The following is a 17,690-nucleotide window of genomic DNA, read 5'->3' on the forward strand; positions in this document are numbered from 1 at the left end:
ATGAATATACAACCCCCCCAGTTATACATATAGCCCCCCGTGAATATATAGTAGCCTCCCATGCATATACAGCCCACCAGTTATACATACAGTGCCCCCATGTGTGTAAACAGCCCCCGATAATTCATAACAAGTCTCCAGTAAAATAATAAATCTGTACTCGCCTCCCGTTCCCACGATGCGTGGCGACCTCCTGCTCCTCTTTCGGGATGCCGCCAGTACATTTGTGTCTATGGCAGCCGCCATAAAACACAGTGCACAGGATATAGCAAGATATATAACGGAGCACAGAGTGGGCGATTGCGGGCAATGGGACCGCCCGAATCGCCACACTTGGTGGGGGCCCATTTTAGGGGGCGAAGTGGTGGGGGCCCCGGGGCACGCGCCCCCCCCCCCCCTTAATCCGGCTCTGAGTACCAGTACAATAGAAAACCCCCAAAGATGATACCATTTTGCATTTTACCCCCCTCCATCCCTCCCGGGTGCTGGCCAAAATTGAATACAAAGTGCATGGTGGCTTAGTGGTTAGTATTACAGCCTTGCAGCACTGGGGAACTGGGTTTAAGTCCCAAGGTCAACATCTGCAAAGAGATTGTATGTTCTCTCTGTGTTTGCCTGGGTTTCCTCAGGGTCCTCTGGGGTGCAGTGGGTGCCCCAAATCCATGACTATCTTCCCTGTAACACCCAGTAAGGGGGGGGGGGGGAAGCATTCTGGGAGCACTATTTCGGGAGAATAAAGAGAAAAATGGAAAAAAAAAAAATCATTCGGCACCAGCTGCTAAAAGTTCAAATGTTTATTCCAAAATGCAGTTTAAAAAGAAAACATAGAAAAAGAAAATTGTAACTAAAACATGTTTGTACAAACGGACTGAGGTGACACATTTCGGATATTGCGTGGTCCTTATTCAATATAGGTCCAAAACGCGTCACCTCAGTCCGTTTGCGTCCGGCGCAATGTAGAGCATCAGGGGGGGGGGGAACAGAAACGCATGGCGTAATGGTTGTGCACGCAGGGAAAGATAGGACGTGTCCTATCTTTTCCCAGTGTACGGAGCGGGCGGTAAGAAGCTGTGCAAGATGTCTTTATTCGCAGGATGAGCACAATGACACCATTTTAGAAACAGTGCAACCTCTTCATCACAGGAATTTGAACATTTTGAAAAATTCTTTTGCATTACATGAGGGCACCTCACATTTTTCTTATTCAGTCTATTTAAATATGTGTTCTAGGGAAGGTTGGGGGTTAATTTAAAACAAACTAAAAAAATTAGGGAATTCTTTTTTTAAGACACTCTAGAGCAGTGGTCCCCAACCTTTTTGTATATGGGGACTGGCGGCACCCCAAATTTTATTTTTCACAGGGACAGTCTCAGATAATCCACTTACCATGGACCCTGGGAAGAAAATTGGTTGCCCTGCAAATAATCCATCTAAACCTAACCTATATAATGTGCCATTTGCCCCAGCCCTCGGTCTAAAACGACCCGTTTTCTACAGCCCCCTCCTAATAGTGCCCGCTTTTTCTGTTGTCTGTCTATATATGAAGATGGCTACAAAAAAAGGGACCTTTTAATACCACTTTTTCTATAGCCACCCCCCCCCATACCCGTACAGGCGGTCCCCTACTTAAGGACACCCGACTTACAGACAACCCATAGTTACAGACAGACCCCTCTGGTGAATCTCTCTGGATGCTTTACTATAGTCCCAGGCTGCAATGATCAGCTGTAAGGTGTCTGTAATGAAGCTTTATTGATAATCCTTGGTCCCATTACAGACAAAACTCCAATTGTCACTGGGGTAAAAGCATTTTTTTTGTCTGGAGCTACAATTATAAAATATACAGTTTCGACTTACATACAAATTCAACCTAAGAACAAACCTCCAGACCCTATCTTGTACGTAACCCGGGGACTGCCTGTAATGTCCCCTTGTCTTTGGCTTTTTCACTATGATGAAAAAAAAATATATACATACCGTATATATACCAACATAGGCACCTAATTTTAACAAAAAAAAATAAAATCTGGGACTTGAGTAGAAGCCTAGGGTGGTAAATGCAGCCTTCCCTCAATAATAAAATATTCACAGCACAGTCGCCCTCCCTCGCTAATGAAATGTCCACAGCAGAGACCCTCTTGATTAATAAAATATCCAGAGCAGAGCCCCCTTAAAAAAAACAACTTCTTTTCCCCCTAAGAAAAATAATATTCAAACTATGTTTTTCACGTAATGCATATAATGGCCAGAGAAAGAAAACACTTCATGTCATAAATTAAAAATACATTTTATAGTCCATAAAATATCATACAAGCAACTTATGCACTGATCACTGCAGTTACACATCTGATTATAACTCGGAAGACTGAACATATTTATATAAAAAAAAATATGAAAAGATTTATGATTTTGGGAAACCATGATTCAGCCTCTGTTACATGTAACTGATCTGCAATAACCCAACTCATCTGAAGAAAAGAGTGAAACTGCCTTTTTATTATAAACCCCAAATCCTTCAAAAAGAAAACATAAGACCTGCTATTTTATAAGGCAGCACTCCATTGAAAAGCACTAAGTGACAGAAAAGTATGCCGAGAATGAGCACAATCCATAGGATATATCTGCTATTGTAGCCCCCTCCCTTTTACTTTTGGCTCAGCTCCAATACTAACACAGTCAAAATAGACACCATCTAATTTAAGGAAATCTACATAAAAATCAATCATGATAAACCAGGGATACTTACTTATATATACGAGCACAGTGATTGTGATAATCTTCTTACCCATGGCCTTCCTTCCAAAATAAACTTTTAAAATTATGCCAATGAGCCAAAAGGGCGCCTGTGTTACCAAAAGCCCCTCAATACTGTTTGAAATTACAGCATGTAGGGGGTGGGGGGAGCGCAACAGCCTGCGAACGTACAGCACGTAGTGGGCTCTTGTAACATCCCCCAACATCTATGAGTGTCTCTGGTTTATAATCCCTATCATTTTCTTTTGTGCAAATAAGGATTAACTGCAATACCAGACACCTTCTATTCTTCCTTATTTATGAATACTCAGCGCTTAATAAGAATGCATTGTAGATGGGAAAAGGAAGAACCAAGTATCAAATTTCCTTCTATTGTTAACACTCACTGTTTTTGCTATTTAAATGGAAAAAAAGAAGTTTTATTCACACCAAGCACGCACACATACATACAACCAAATCCTATAAGCTTTCAAACAGTCACTTTAAAATGTTCAAGATCTTTACTGATCATCAAGTCTCTGACGTATGTTTCGAGACCTAACGTTTTCTAGCTTCCTTTTCTTGAAGACAGAGACCCCAGATACTGAGTCACCCAGGGAAGTTATGGTTTTTTCCTTAAATTTCACTTTTGGTTCTTGTCCCGCTTCAGGCACAGAGACACCAGGATCAAAGTACTCCACATCTGGTAGCTCCAAATCCACATTTTCACTATACAGAAATAAAGATTAGATGGTCAAGACTAGCACATATTTGTATGCAGCAAACTGTAACTTCAGAGATTTTTTACATACATTGGAAATGACTTAACATGCATCCCTAGTTAGAATATAGAATTGTTAGGTTTTACAATCCGAAGTCCTCTTATTATAAGCAGTACTGAAGCATAAAAATATCAAGTGTCATTCTTTATTACAAAAATGGCAACGTCCAGGCAAATTGCTAAATTCATGCTACATAACTTGATATTTAACCCATTTCATACTATATCAGCTTCCCTTTGTTCCTCTACTCCAGATATGACTGCAGCAAATATGTGTTAGGACCTTTTTAGGCTATTCTGGTTGAGAGTCCCACATCAAAGTGATATACAAGGCCCCTGCATCAGTGTGCAGCAGCAGCGTTGAAGTCGTGATTATAGTTCAGTGCTGCCGTTTTGTGTTGGGAAGAAGGGAGTCCGTGTATCATATATATACGTGATGCCCTTCTGAACTGTGGCTGGTCTGTGGTTCATGGACTGACCACGGTATTCTGAAATAGCCATTAGACTATAAGGCAAAAAATTCAATGTACTGAGGCCTTCTGGCATCATGACACTGCACTAGAGGCATGCTTTCTGAGATCTAGCTGCTGTTCGGGCAGAGGAATAGCCAGGACATCACCTCCCTCTCACTGCCTGCAGACAAACTTGCTTTCAGACCTTCAGAGTCACATGAAGCAGATAAGGGGACACTGCAGCTTTAACCTCTTAAAGACTAGGCCCTTTTTTTGTTTTTGCCTTTTCATTTTTACTCCACACCTTCAAAAACCTATAACTTTTTTTATTTTTCCATGTGAACAGCTGTATATGGGCTTTCTGCGTAACAAATTGCACTCCATAGTGATGGTATTTATTATTCCATGCCTTCCAAGCGGGGGTGGGGGTGGGGGGGGTGGGGGTGGGGGTGAAAATTCTGAATGTAGTGATAGTGATGAAAAACCGCATTTGCGCCATTTCGTTGTGGGCTTGGATTTTACGGCTTTACATGTCTACTTCATTCTTTGGGTCAGTACGATCACCGAGATAACAAATTTGTATAGGTTTTATATTGTTTTCATACATTTACAAAAATGAAAACCTCCTGTACAAAAAAAAAAAAAACAAACAAAAAACCTATACAAATTTGTTCATCTTCTGGTACTAATAACTTTTTCATACTGGTGTACGGAACTGTGGGTCGCTTCATTTTTTGCCACTTTTGATGATGTTTTCAATGCTACCACTTTTAGGACTGTGCGACCTTTTGAACACTTTTAATTTTATTTTTTTATGTTTTTCAAAATGGCAAAAAAGTGCCATTTGCGACTCTGTTACAGGGTTAAACACAGTGAAAAAACGTTATTATATTTTGATAGATTTTTGGACACTTCGATACCTAATGTATTTATGATTGCTCGCTTTGGCAGGATTTGCTAGATTTACAAGAAAGGCTTTGAAATTATGCAAATATCAATTAACATCTATGGAGCATGGAGCCCCTCAGGCTCATTGCATAATTTTTAAAGCTTTTTTTTTCTTAAAAACAAGGCCATAGGAAGCTTAGAGAGTGGCCACCGGTTTTCAATCTTTGATCCTGGTAGTAGATGTCCTTTAACACTTATTTTCTTCACTAGTACTTACTATGGGTCTTCCTCTTCTTGAACAGTCTCCCAAACTCCATATGGATTAACCTTTGTTGGTTTAGGAGCAGCAGGCTTTGGTGAAGGATCTTTTTTCTCTTCAGCCTCCTCTTGTTTCTTTTCAGGATCAGATGCTTCTTCACTGTCTGATTTGGTGTCCGTTTTACTCTGTAACAGACACAATTATAAGATGAAAACATTTCATCACAATTAGAAAAAAAATAGAAGTAACATAAAATTAATTACCATGCTTATCCAAAATAAAATAGATTAAAATTTAGAAAAATTAGTACAAATATGGATGCAGTGTATGGACGCAGAACAGAATGTTTTAAAACTATCCACAGTGGAGGAGTTCTCCACATCCATCAGATAACAGATTATTGTCTACAAAGAAACCCTCATTCTACTAGTCTTTGATTCAGTATGGCAGCAGAGGTACTTCACTGGGAAGCCTTCCCATATGCATAATAGTCTTTATAATTTGGGGGAAGACACTGTCCAATATACAATATTTGGTCATGAAGAAGCTTTTTGTTACCTTGAAAAGGATTTTAGGTGCCACTGCAACTGTGGAAGTCTGTGTGGTGTCTTCTGAAGGTTGGGACTCCTCAGAAGAAGATCCTGCTGTAACTTCTGGATTTGCAGTCACTTTCTCCTCTACTGCAGATTCACCATCTGCATCTGTGGAAACTTTCTTGTCATCACTAGGTAATAGATTGTTGTCAAAGTCTTCAGGTTTGTCCCATCTGGATTCTGTTTAGATGAAACCTGTGTTAATGACGGTAAATGACTGTAGCCAGCAGGCAGCGAGATCTACAAGAAGCTCTTACCTCCAGTTTCCGAATTGTAGTAGTATGTGTAACCCTCTTCAGAGACTCCTTCTACCCATAAAGATTTTGTTTCCTTCTAATTAAAAAAAAAAACCCATTAAATAAAGGTGGAAAATAGCAGATGACAAAATGTGTTGTCATGTACTTTTATAAATGTATAGCTTAGAGCTTTATACGGAGCAAGTAACAGCTAATAATTCATTGTTACCTCCTCCTTCTTCTCACTGAATCCCTCAGGTTCTTCCCACTGAGATTCTGAAAGAAATCAAAAATAAGTGATTATTTCAGCTTATTCCTAGGCCTATAGAATTGATTGACTTCTTGTGTAAGAACTAAAGGAACAGTCATGGAGTGCTCTAGACAACCATTATAAGTTCTAATGTTTACATAAAAAACACAGGATTGATTAAATATTCCTTGTTTATGTGGATTAAAACATATACAGTATTCACTTACAGTAAATTATTTAATAGGAGGACTAAATCTGTAATGTGTAGAGAACCTACCACCACCTTAACTCCAACTTCCCCCACTCCTTACTTAACTGAAATCTATGAAGGAACACCTATCAAATGATGGAGTTGGAATTGATGTGTGGAGGTAAAAAGTCCCCTTAAGGGAAATCTATCATAAAAGTCAAGCATGATAAACCAGGGATATTTACGAATATTACTCTTCTTTATATTTGTTACACATGGCCTTCTTCCTTCTAAAATAAATTTTTTAAATAATGCCAAGCTTGAAGGCCCTCATTACCCATTAGCCCTCTGTTCCCTGGCTTTAGAAATTGTTACACTGTGCTGCAGTGCATCACAGTCTCACCCTCCCCCTGCACTTCCTGTTTTCGGGGAGGTGATCTGCAGCAAATCTACCGTATTTTTCGGCCTATAAGGCGCACCGGACTATAAGGCGCACCTCTAATAAATCCCTGCTAAGACATCTAGGTTCATATATAAGGCGCACTGGAGTATAAGGCGCAGGATCAAATGCAGTACCTAAAAATGACCAGCAGGTGGCAGACCTGTGCACAGTTCTAGCAGCTACACTTCCCTGGCAACTTGTCTTCAGCGTGTCAGAGAGCTCCGATCTCAGAGGTATGGGCTGCTGGGGGTTAATGCAGGGTGATGCAGCAGGGGTTAAGTGGTCTCCCTCTGCCCCTTCTCCTTCCCTCCTCAGCCCGGGTGTTATTCCTGTGGGGTTCCCTGTGGCTCCTTCTGTTACAGGGCTGGCAGGTATGGGGGATTGCTTACTGATGATGATGATGATGATTACCTCGTGGTCGGCACTATGGCGGCTCCGGTCTCTCCGTGCTAGGGGAGGGCAGGATGGGCACAATGTTAGTTGTGGTGCCAGGGCACTTCAGGAGCCAGGGACCCTGTATACTGTGTGGGAAGGTGCAGGAAATTTCTGGGGATGGAGCTATTAAACACTGGTAAATGTACAGTACATCTTGTCTGTAGTACATTTCTGTCTAAGTTCATATATAAGGCGCACCTTTGATTTCTGAGAAAATTAAAGTATTTTTTGTGCGCCTTATAGGCCGAAAAATACGGTAATACCTTGCCCATAGCCTTTCTGGCTCAATAGTAGAATTTTAAAAGTTAATTTTAAGACAAATACTCCTTTGCAAATGTTCATACATAAAAACACACACAAATACCTCCTGTCAATAAATTGTAGAAATATGGGTACCCTTCTGGAGAGAATGATTTTGTCCACTGCCTTTTAGCATGGTGTTTTTCTATGGCTTCAATTTCCATCCTCTTCTGCTCATCTCGTGCCTTCCTTTCTTCAGGAGTTGGGCCTACAGGGGCCAAAGGTGCTACAAGGAAAAAAAAGAAAAAAAAAAAGACATTGATGCTTGAATGTCTAGGTCAATTTTTGATGTTGCTGCTATTTGCTTCTTTAAATGATAATGATATCTTTGGAAACACTTTACATAAAAGCTAATTGTTTTTTAATTTTTCATGACATGTGAGACTGTAACTTGATAGGATAGTTTTATTAAATATTTTTTCTTTATAAAATTAGCTGATAGAGGACTAAGGAGATAAGAATGTTTGAATTAGGGCACTGTCATGTCATATACAGCAGTTGTGAAGGGGTTAAAGTTACAGTATTTTACAACATATAATTCATGGAAATAAATCAGAACACAAACTTTAAAAATCTATAAACCGTGAGCTCAGATCACATTAGTGTTTGGTTTCCGCCAAGTTAATCATTTTCTTTTAAACAAAATAATTAAAATACTGGATACTTCTCTTATTAGGTTACTGGATTTTGTTCTATGTTCACCAACTTTTCAACAATTTTTGCACAAATCAGTGTTACAAGTGACTACAATATTGCGGTATATTAGATCTCATCAGAGATAAGGGCTTTCTTCTGCATCATCCTCCCCCTCCTGCCCTCTTAGGGCTCATTCACATGTTTGTTTCTTTTTCCACTAAAGCATTCATTTGGGCTTATGCACAGATCCGTTCTCTTCCAGGCTTCAGTGATTTTTCACTGATTCTTTACCACCTGCCTTTTCACATTTCAGTTTATTTCCACTTCTGGATGCTTTCAGTTAAAAAAAAAAAAAATATCACAGGCTCTGAAATTTTTTCCATGCATCACCGATCAGTGAAAAAGCTTTAGTGAAAATCACTGAAACACGGATGTGAAAAAACAAACATGTGAATGAGCCTTTAACAACCTGGCCCTTTTTTGTTTTTTCATTTCCATTTTTCCCTCCCCACCTTCAAAAATCTATAACTTTTTTTATTTTTACACTTAAAGAGCTCTTTGTCGGCCTGTTTTCTGCATAATAAATGGGTTAAAACGAGACAACCTCGGGTCTTCAGAAGAACCAAGGCTGTCATAGCAACCGATCGCAGCCCCCCCAATGACGCCAAGGGGAGCGACTATCCTCACCAAGATGGCGGCACTGCCACCGGCAATCGATGTGGTTACCCCCGCGGCCTGCTAGCACTGATGCTGGTGCTGAGCAGGTGCTACCGGTAAGTTTGCTGCAGTATGCAGCAAAGACTTACCGGCTATGGAGAGGGCTCAGCCCGTGAGCCCTCTCCATGCACCCGAACCTGCCACATGCAGAGTTGGGAAAGGGTTAATTGGCTTTCCCAATCAATCTGGATCGAATAACTAGTTGTTTCGCTGAAGCTCATCACATAAAAGTTCCATGATGAGAAATCAGTGACTTACACAAGCCATGCCTCCTCCCAGCACAAACTTAACAGAGAAATCAGAAGAAAAAAAATTGTGATAACTGTGGCACAAGATGTTAATGTCTGCAGTGGACATGCAGCTTTTCAACAAAAGGAAAAAAAAAAAAACCCACAGAATTTTGACAGTGTTTCCCCGAAAATATGACAGTGTCTCATATTAATACTAAATAGGCACTAAGTCTTATTTTCTGGGGTCATCTTATTTTTCCATGAAAAAGAATTTACATTTATTGTAAATCAACAAATACTTATAACTGAATTTCATGCTGAATTTCTTGTGACACCAATCATTGGTTCCAATCTCTTATGTTTAGCAATAGCACTTACCTTAACTGACCCCTTCTGGTCAAGGAAGTTGCTCATATCACATTTTGAATGCAACAGTCAGTGAGGTTATACCTTTTGCAGTATTTAAATGATCTACTAATACACATGTATGGTGCAGAGGGAGATGTTACAATGACTGCCATTAGGTCTCAGTTTCAGGAAAGCCTTATTTTTTTTTAGGCTTGGAAAAAATTGTAATAGGTCTTAGTTTAGGCAGGGGGAGGTCCTTATTTTTATGGAAACAGTGTAGTTTCTAAGCTATTCCTACATTGGCGTGAATGGAGATAATAACAGTAATGTAAAGTAGCCCTTATCTTCCATAAACCCTTCATTTTTACCTGGTTGTACTCCTTCAAGCCTCTTCAGATCTTCTTCATAAGCCTTCAGTGCAGCTTCTTCCATTGCAGCAAACTCCTTTGACTTCTTTTCATCTGCTTTAGCCTTGGCAATACTTTTTTGCTTAATCTGCAATAAAATTGAGGTTCAGTAAACAGAAATTAAAAAACTGCTCTCAGGGTTGGGCACTGATAATTAGCATCCTTGTGGATTTTATTATGTGGATATTAACTTTTTAATTGTGAGTATATTATAATAAAGCTACTGGAAACAGTGTATGCTATGTTTGTGTGAACTTCCTCTATATAGCAAGCAGGAAAGAATGTCATTTGAGGTCTGAAGAGGATGGAAGATAACGTTTGTGTCTGAATGGTGGCTTATTCTTGGAGAAGATTTCCTGACCGTGTAGCACATGAAAATTACTTGATTGTTGGGACATAAGTGGTAACATACAAATAAGAAATGAGGGTCTTGTGGAATTTATGAGCTCTGGTCAGATTATTTTATTTATGACTTAAGAGAGCTGTGCTCATTTGTCTGTCATGATTGTAAGGTGGCCCATAACTCCGTATGGCTTTACCTTTGTTACGTTGTAAAAATTCAATAAAAAATTATCAAAAAGAGGACCTCTCACCCATAAAAAAGGCACTAGGAGCTGCTTACCAAAGTAAGCCACTCCTAGCGCTAGCCCATTTTCAGCAGTGATAAACTGTTAGCTTTATCGGGACCCTCCAATAACGCTAGCAGACATGGCTGCGCTGTACAATAGGAACGCCGCACTGCACTTAAAGTGGTCCGGTGTATTCATAAGGGGCGGTCAACGCGTTGCTTCTTCCCCGGGCCCCCTCCTCCCACTCCATGGGTGACAGGTCCTCTTTAATGTAAAGAATTTCTAGTAATTTTTTTTGTTTTTAAGGCTGACCTAATATTACAATAAACATACTGTAACTTTTTGGATATTAGGTAGCTGGATTCCCAATCTATATGTAATAGAGGCAATATAGAATGAGAACAGCACTCCCAGACATTGTATGGTAAACTTGAGGTATGCCAGCCAGGAACCCATAACAGTCCCCATCAATAAAAAACAAAAGGCAATAAACAAAAGTTAAAGGGAAGCATTAGTGACTTCATGCAGTATTCCCATGTTCCAGCTTCCATAAACACTTAGGACAGAGCAGGTCAGCATTTAGCCTTCCTGCTCTGTAACAACGTAGATCTACTGTCAGAGATTAGGAGAGTTCGCCCAGGCTATAAATTAAAAAAATATATCCCCGTGCAGTGATTTCTTGGTCTGATCTATTGGAACGTTAAAAAGTTTACCTCACTGATTTTCTTGGTAACATTTTCTTTGTGATTTTTTCCCCTTTCATGGAATTCAATACTCTGAAAAAAACAAACAAACAAGTCAGTGTGTGTCCTGCTACCTTCTTTACCTCTAATTTGTGTCCACATTGAATGATAGTCCAGCAGTCTAGAATGTGCGATTGTAATCATGGGATTGGCAAACAAGATAAATGACATTAAAAAGACATACTGGCTTATTGTCTGCTATCCAGCACTTGCAATAAGTACAAAACTTCTTCGGCTGGGATTTCCAGTAGTCAGCCCTGCAAAGACAAGACACAGATGAACATGGGAAGAAAGGCTATGGACAATGATAAATGGCAAATGTACAGGCAGTCCCCGGATCACGTACAAAATAGGTTCTGTAGGTTTAAATTTGGATGCAAGTCGAAACTGTATATTTTATAATTGTAACTGCAGACAAATATTTTTTGGTCTTTGTGACAACTGGATTTTAAAAATGTTGGCTTGTCATTAGGATTAATTAGGATTAACAATAAAGCTTAATTGCAGACACCTTTAAATAACTATTATAGCTTTTTAGAGTAGTCCAAGGCTAAAGTACAGTAAATTACCAGCATCCAGAGTTCCGTTTGTAACTAGGGGTTGTCTGTAAGTAGGGGACCGCTTGTAATAAAGCCTGTATGAGGAGGCTGACAATAAGACTTTCAGTAAAGATGACTTACATGCTGGTTTTCTTCAGTCACCAACTCCTGTAAAATAAAATTATGAAATTCAGCAACTTAAAGACCCTGTAACATATTAAAACTACATGTGTAAGTGGAATAATCTGGCTTGCGATACTGGTTACATGTTACAGTAGAACCAAAATACAGCGAACTGCACAAAGTGGTGTAAGACTGTAACCTTGGCATATCTTACATCAGGGTGATGCATGGATGTCCTGAAGAGCAATGTGCACCCTAGACAGGGGCATAGACAAGGAGCGCCCAGCTCCTCCAGCTTCTCACTCCCATGTAGACAGCATCAGAATACCCATATAAAAGGCTGGAGCTTCCAATATATTCCTGCTGCATTACATGCTGGGACCTGTAGTACTACAATAGGCTGAGCAATATGCACCCCAGCTCCTCATAAAACACTACTAGATGATACTGGTGCATAGACAAGCAGTTCCCTGCTCTTCCAGCCGCTCACTCACTGTATACAGCATCAGAATACCCATATAAAAGGCTGGAGCTTCCAATATATTCCTGCTGCATTACATGCTGGGACTTGTAGTACTACAAGAGGCTGAGCAATGTGCACCCCTAGCTCCTCATAAAACACTACTATATGATACAAGTGCATAGACAAGGAGCCCCCTGCTCCTCCAGCCTCTCACTCCTGTGTAATAAGCAGCAGGGCTGATACTAAATAAGGCTGTGACTTCCATTCTCGTCTGCACTGCATGCTGGGACTTGTAGTACTACAAGAGGCTGAGCAATGTGCACCCCAGCTCCTCTTAAAACACTACTAGATGATACAGGTGCATAGACAAGCAGTTCCCTGCTCTTCCAGCCGCTCACTCCTGTGTAATCATCAGTAGGACTGACACTATATAAGGCTGCAGCTTCCATTTTCGTTTGCACTGCGTGCTGGGACTTGTAGTACTACAAGAGGCTGAGCAATGTGCACCCCAGCTCCTCATAAAACACTACTATATGATACAAGTGCATAGACAAGGAGCCCCCTGCTCCTTCACCCTCTCACTCCTGTGTAATCAGCAGCAGGGCTGACACTAAATAAGGCTGCAGCTTCCATTCTCGTCTGCACTGCATGCTGGGACTTGTAGTACTATCATAGGCTAACAACTATTTCACCATTAGCACGCAGTAAGGAACATACTAGAATAGCGCTGTGTACACAACTCACCCCGAGCCTCAGTCACAAACACATCTCCGCACCACAGCAGGCGCCTGCAGATAAGACTACGGAAGCCGAGACAGAAGAAGCAACATGCACTACGGGGGCCCCAGAGGCTCATACCACGTAGTTTGTCTTAGCCTCCTCCTCCCTCCTTGTTTTGTGGGTGGAGGAAAAAAACTTGGCAGGAGAACAGTGCAAACAAGTCCGGAGAGCCTGATAGTGTCCCCCGCAGCCCGGGCACGGCACAGGAGCTGCCCGGGATCTGTGCTCAGGTGAGTACGGCCGGCGGGAGGTGTCACCGCACTGTGTGTGTGGGCTGTTACTATTCTCATGTCTGTGCTGTGAGTAGGGAGCACTACTTTTATTTGTGTCCTGTGACTCGTGTAGAGTGGAGCAGGATGGGGATAGACAGTATACAGGGCAGCGGGGGCTGAGTTGCTGTTGTCCCCGGCTGCTGTGGTGCTGCTGCCGTACTGCGAGGGTCTCGTGACGCCGCTACATCGTGCAGGATGGAGCTGCTGTCATACACCGGGGCTGAGCAACGGTCACGAGTGACATCATGTGATGCTGCTGGGTAGGCGCTCTGCCTGCCTGTACAGCCTTCCCATATGGTCTAGCGGTTAGGATTCCTGGTTTTCACCCAGGCGGCCCGGGTTCGACTCCCGGTATGGGAATACATGAATTTTTTATCTATTTAGTTTTTTTATTTCCCAGCTGTTAATCCAGCTATTGCGTAATACTTGTACATGCTGGAACACACCTAAAGGAGGAGGAATGTCTGAAGACTATCCAACCCCATCTGATTCTGTGTTGTAACAAGTTTACTTGGAATCCTAGACCTGATCTTGTTATATCTTTTATTGGGTTTATGTATATTATACATATATAGAGATTTTTTTTTTACATGTTTTAGGTCTTAATAGGAATAATGGCCGTCTACACAACATGTGGCTGTAATTACTGTCTCATTCACTTACACAGATGGGGACTTTTTCTGTTTGGGGGGGGGGGGTGTATATTTTAATTTTTGTTCGCAAAAATAATAACAATAAGGGACATATTGAGAAAAAAAATTAAACCTTTTTACACGTCGTTATGCATCTGCCACAGCGAGTCGCTTTATATTCCTGCTTGTGTTGTGTTTTCTGTAGTGTGAACAAACTCCTACAGTATAAAGTACTGTTACGGGGTTCGCCGCCGGGAATAACTGTTTTTATATCTTTATAGATTGGACAATTTGGGACGCGGTGATACCTAACATGTTGTGTTTTTTTAAAACCTTTTTTTCCACTTTTTATTATTTATTGTTTTGTATGTTTTAGGGGCTTTTGGGACTTTTTATGATTTTTTTTTTTTCATTTTTATTTTCAGATTACTAGTATATGAACTAGTGATCACTAGTTCATACTTATGCATTGCAGTAACCATGTATTGCAGTGCATTAGAAGTGTTAACTTATGCAGATGCCTGGACTGAGCAGGCATGTGCCGAAGGCAGACCCGGCGACCTCTGAAGGTACATCGATCCCGAGGTCACAGCATTGAAGGGGTTAACAGCTGGATCAGAATAAGGGTTCTGTTAGAGTGGGAACCCGTGCAATCCTTGACTTAGGCCAACTGAGAAACCCGTCGGCCTAGCCTAAGGCCCCTTAGTGACCGATGGAGAAATCTGTATAGGTGGTTACTAAGGGGTTAAAGGACATCTTCCAGCAGCATAAAGGATTGTAAACCAAGCACACTGCTGTGTGCCCCCTCTGGCAGCACCCACTCTTCTTTAAGCTTTCTATGCCCTTTTTTTGTAAGGGAAAAAAAAGGCTTGACAATTATGCAAATGAGCCTAATGGGCTCCATTAAAGGAAATCTACCATTTTAAAATGACCATTCTGTCAAAAGCCCAGGAGTGCCGAATGGGGTCATATGCCTATTGATAAATCCATTTTTTTTTTCATCGAAACTGCGGATTTCCATGCCATATCACGACCACCTCCAGCATCGGCTTACCTAGCCGTGTGTATGACCTAAATAGTCGATTTCCTTTAAGACCTATTGCATAATTTTAAACGCTTATAAAAGCCTTTGTTTGTAAAAAAAAAACAAGGGCAGAAGAGGCTAAAATAAGAATATATCCTGCCAGAGGGGCACATACCAGTATGTCAGTGTGCTTGGTTTACATTCCTTCATCCTGGTGGTACATGTCCTTTAAATGGGTTTTCTGGTTTCTCCCATTAAGAGAGGTCTTCTGTTTGACATGGGAGGGGTCAGCTGTGCAGGTGACATTGCCCATACAGTGGATTGAGCTCAGCTCTTATCCCAATGAATGGGAGCTGAGTTTCGGTAACACCACCAATACAGTCATAACTAAAGGGGTTGTCTCAAGAGGGGAAAAAACATTTGATGATCAGAAATTTTGTTTTGCAATGTTCTTATGTACACCAGAAAGCTGCAATTCATGATTTATTCAATATTTTTACCTTCGTATATTGTGATATTTTTAAATCCGGAATTAACCATATAGTATAGTGTATGTGTGTGGTTACAGATGTGTAGCTGTGGCCATTCACAAGATGGCATTTGGGTGTGTGTATGAGTGAGGGCCTCAGGCCAGTGTGATGTGGGGGTCCGGCTCTGGTATCATGTGACATAGTATATCAGCAGGGGGGTAGTAACAAGGACTGTATTCAGTAGTGATGTCAGTATACAATGCAGAGTAGAGAGCCTGCCTTCCCTCTGATGTTTCACATGACATGTTTGCTTGGGTTCTTTCCTCCTAGTCTGGGATTTCCCTGGAAAATAACTGCAGCGTTCCAGACAGTTGCCAGGAATAGCAGTAATGTTCTGAAGTGTGTCATGTGACTGTGGGAGAGGTCCCTGTGTGCGCTGCGTTCTCATTGTAAATAGATTGTCATCTGCCAGTAGTGAGCCACCACCGCCCTCCGCAGATGTCATGGAGGAGAGTCATCCGTCACCTATGTCCTGTGTGCCATAGCCCCTAGTCCTCACCGTGCACTCATAACTCTGCTGGATTCACACATAATTGATATTTGCCAGATGTTAACTTATGTATGAGATTCTGAAAGTTCAGAATTCTGTGTTTCTAAAAGCATTTTTGCATTACATGTACTATTATTTTCTCCCACAAGGTGCAGCTTTTTGTTGTTGTTATTCTGGGTTTTTTTTTTTAAGGGACCTCTCTATTTTCATCATGGCATGTGGTCTATGGTGCTCTCATGTATAGATCAATATGACTTCATATCCTGTCTCACCCTTTTTTTTTTTTTTTTTCCCTTTGGCAAGTATAACGCATTTATATGTGGGTGAGACACTTGAGTTTAACTCCTTGCTGACTGCATCAGATCATAAAGTGTACCTCATTAAACTAGTCAATGTTTGTTAAATCTAACTGCTTAATAAAGTTAATCAAGTCATCTATTCCAAGTTTCAGTTTCTCAGCTTGGGGATGTCGGACTGAAAACCTGTCCAGGTCACATGCAGCAGAATGATGACATAATTAATATGGTTAGGTCACACTGTATGGCGGTGGTTGACATAGTTTTGAAATGCAACGTAAATGCTGCGAGTGGTCGCCCTGCGTTTAAATTGAAGCACTTGTGATGGGGAACAAGCTCCACGTGTTTTGCATATAATATACAACATACAATGCAAAGCACTTTTCATCCCTGGTACTTCCATCGACCAGCAAGTTATGCCCTCTCCTGTGGTTAGAAGAGAACTCTGGAGCCCTGAGGGCGCTTTCTAGCGTGGCATTTTTAAACATCCAAAACACAAGTGGGAGAGGGCTTGGGCACGACCCATTTCATGCGTTTTTTGACAGACTGCTTAAAAACAGACCCAAAACGCCTTCAAAACGCCATGTGTGGCATCAACCTTTGGGTGCAGTCACACATATCGCTAGCGCTGTGTTTACAAACGCAGCGCTAGGGTAAGGGGGCCGGCCTCGGCCTGATCGCGTATGCATTTCTATGGAAACGCATGCGATCAATAACCAGAAACGCATATATGATCAGACCAAGGCGCACCCCCGTACCCTAGCGTTTGCAAAAGCAGCGCTATCGGTACATGTGATCACACCCTAAGGCCGGCGCCACACGTATCTATGGAAACGCCTACGATCGGGAACGAGCCGCCGGTGTTTCACGTTAAATTAACGCAAAACACCGGCGGCTCGTTCCCGATCGCAGGCGTTTCCATAGAAACGCCGATGCGATCGGGCCGAGGCCTGCCCCGGTGGACGCGACTTTGTCTGCGTTTGCAGGGGTAAGGGTGAAGACACACATGGCGTTTTTGGGCCGTTTTTGGGCCGTTTTTACTAAGTGCGTTTTCAGATCGTTAAAAACGCATCCGTTTTTTAAAAACGCATCCGGTACTTGGAACGCACGCCGACAGCAGAATTGGGAGGCGCGCGGTATGAGGGCTTAATTTGGAGGTGGGTCCTTCCCCTATATATATCTTCCTATGCACTGTCCACTTTTACCCCTGAGGAAGCCTGCCTGCACAGGCGATACGCGTGGGGCATCTTTCCTCCAGCACCCTCCCTGACTGCACTATGCACTTTAGGTAAATATTCTTACTATTCTCTTCATGGCCAAGCTACTTTTATA

At 41.6% G+C, this 17,690-nt stretch overlaps 2 protein-coding genes across 4 annotated transcripts in view; one reads left to right on the forward strand and one right to left on the reverse strand.

The window, feature by feature from the left end:
* Nucleotides 1–2,268: 2,268 nt before the first annotated feature.
* On the reverse strand, nucleotides 2,269–13,513 carry WBP4 (WW domain binding protein 4). Of its 2 annotated transcripts, none has more exons than XM_072135293.1 (11): nucleotides 13,079–13,513; nucleotides 11,890–11,916; nucleotides 11,394–11,466; nucleotides 11,180–11,242; nucleotides 9,859–9,985; nucleotides 7,624–7,785; nucleotides 6,172–6,218; nucleotides 5,964–6,036; nucleotides 5,672–5,886; nucleotides 5,132–5,298; nucleotides 2,269–3,462 (listed from the first exon to the last, which is right to left on the reverse strand). In XM_072135293.1, coding segments are annotated over exons 2-11 (1,137 nt in total). In that variant the 5' UTR covers nucleotides 11,892–11,916; nucleotides 13,079–13,513; the 3' UTR covers nucleotides 2,269–3,254. The 2 variants fall into 2 exon arrangements, with proteins under 2 accessions (XP_071991394.1, XP_071991393.1); XM_072135292.1 differs by having other exon boundaries at nucleotides 5,964–6,039; nucleotides 13,079–13,512.
* The window catches only part of ELF1 (E74 like ETS transcription factor 1), a 72,327-nt gene continuing 67,831 nt past the window's right edge, over nucleotides 13,195–17,690 (forward strand). The window contains exon 1 of one of the 2 annotated variants that reach the window (XM_072135286.1): nucleotides 13,195–13,344. The gene's annotated coding sequence lies outside the window, so the exon portion shown is untranslated. The remainder of the gene's footprint in view (nucleotides 13,345–17,690) is intronic. The other variant, XM_072135290.1, reaches the window with a different exon arrangement.

The sequence above is a fragment of the Engystomops pustulosus genome, chromosome 2 (assembly GCF_040894005.1).
Source record: "Engystomops pustulosus chromosome 2, aEngPut4.maternal, whole genome shotgun sequence".
Taxonomy (NCBI): domain Eukaryota; kingdom Metazoa; phylum Chordata; class Amphibia; order Anura; family Leptodactylidae; genus Engystomops; species Engystomops pustulosus.

Excerpts from the sequence above, each read along its gene's own strand:
- WBP4 (XM_072135292.1), bottom strand. Across the intron at positions 9,986-11,179 it reads TTACCAAGAAAATCAGTGAG|ATTAAGCAAAAAAGTATTGC; the intron begins GTAAACTTTTTA and ends ATTTTATTGCAG. Across the intron at positions 6,040-6,171 it reads TCAGTGAGAAGAAGGAGGAG|AAGGAAACAAAATCTTTATG; the intron begins GTAACAATGAAT and ends TTTTTTAATTAG.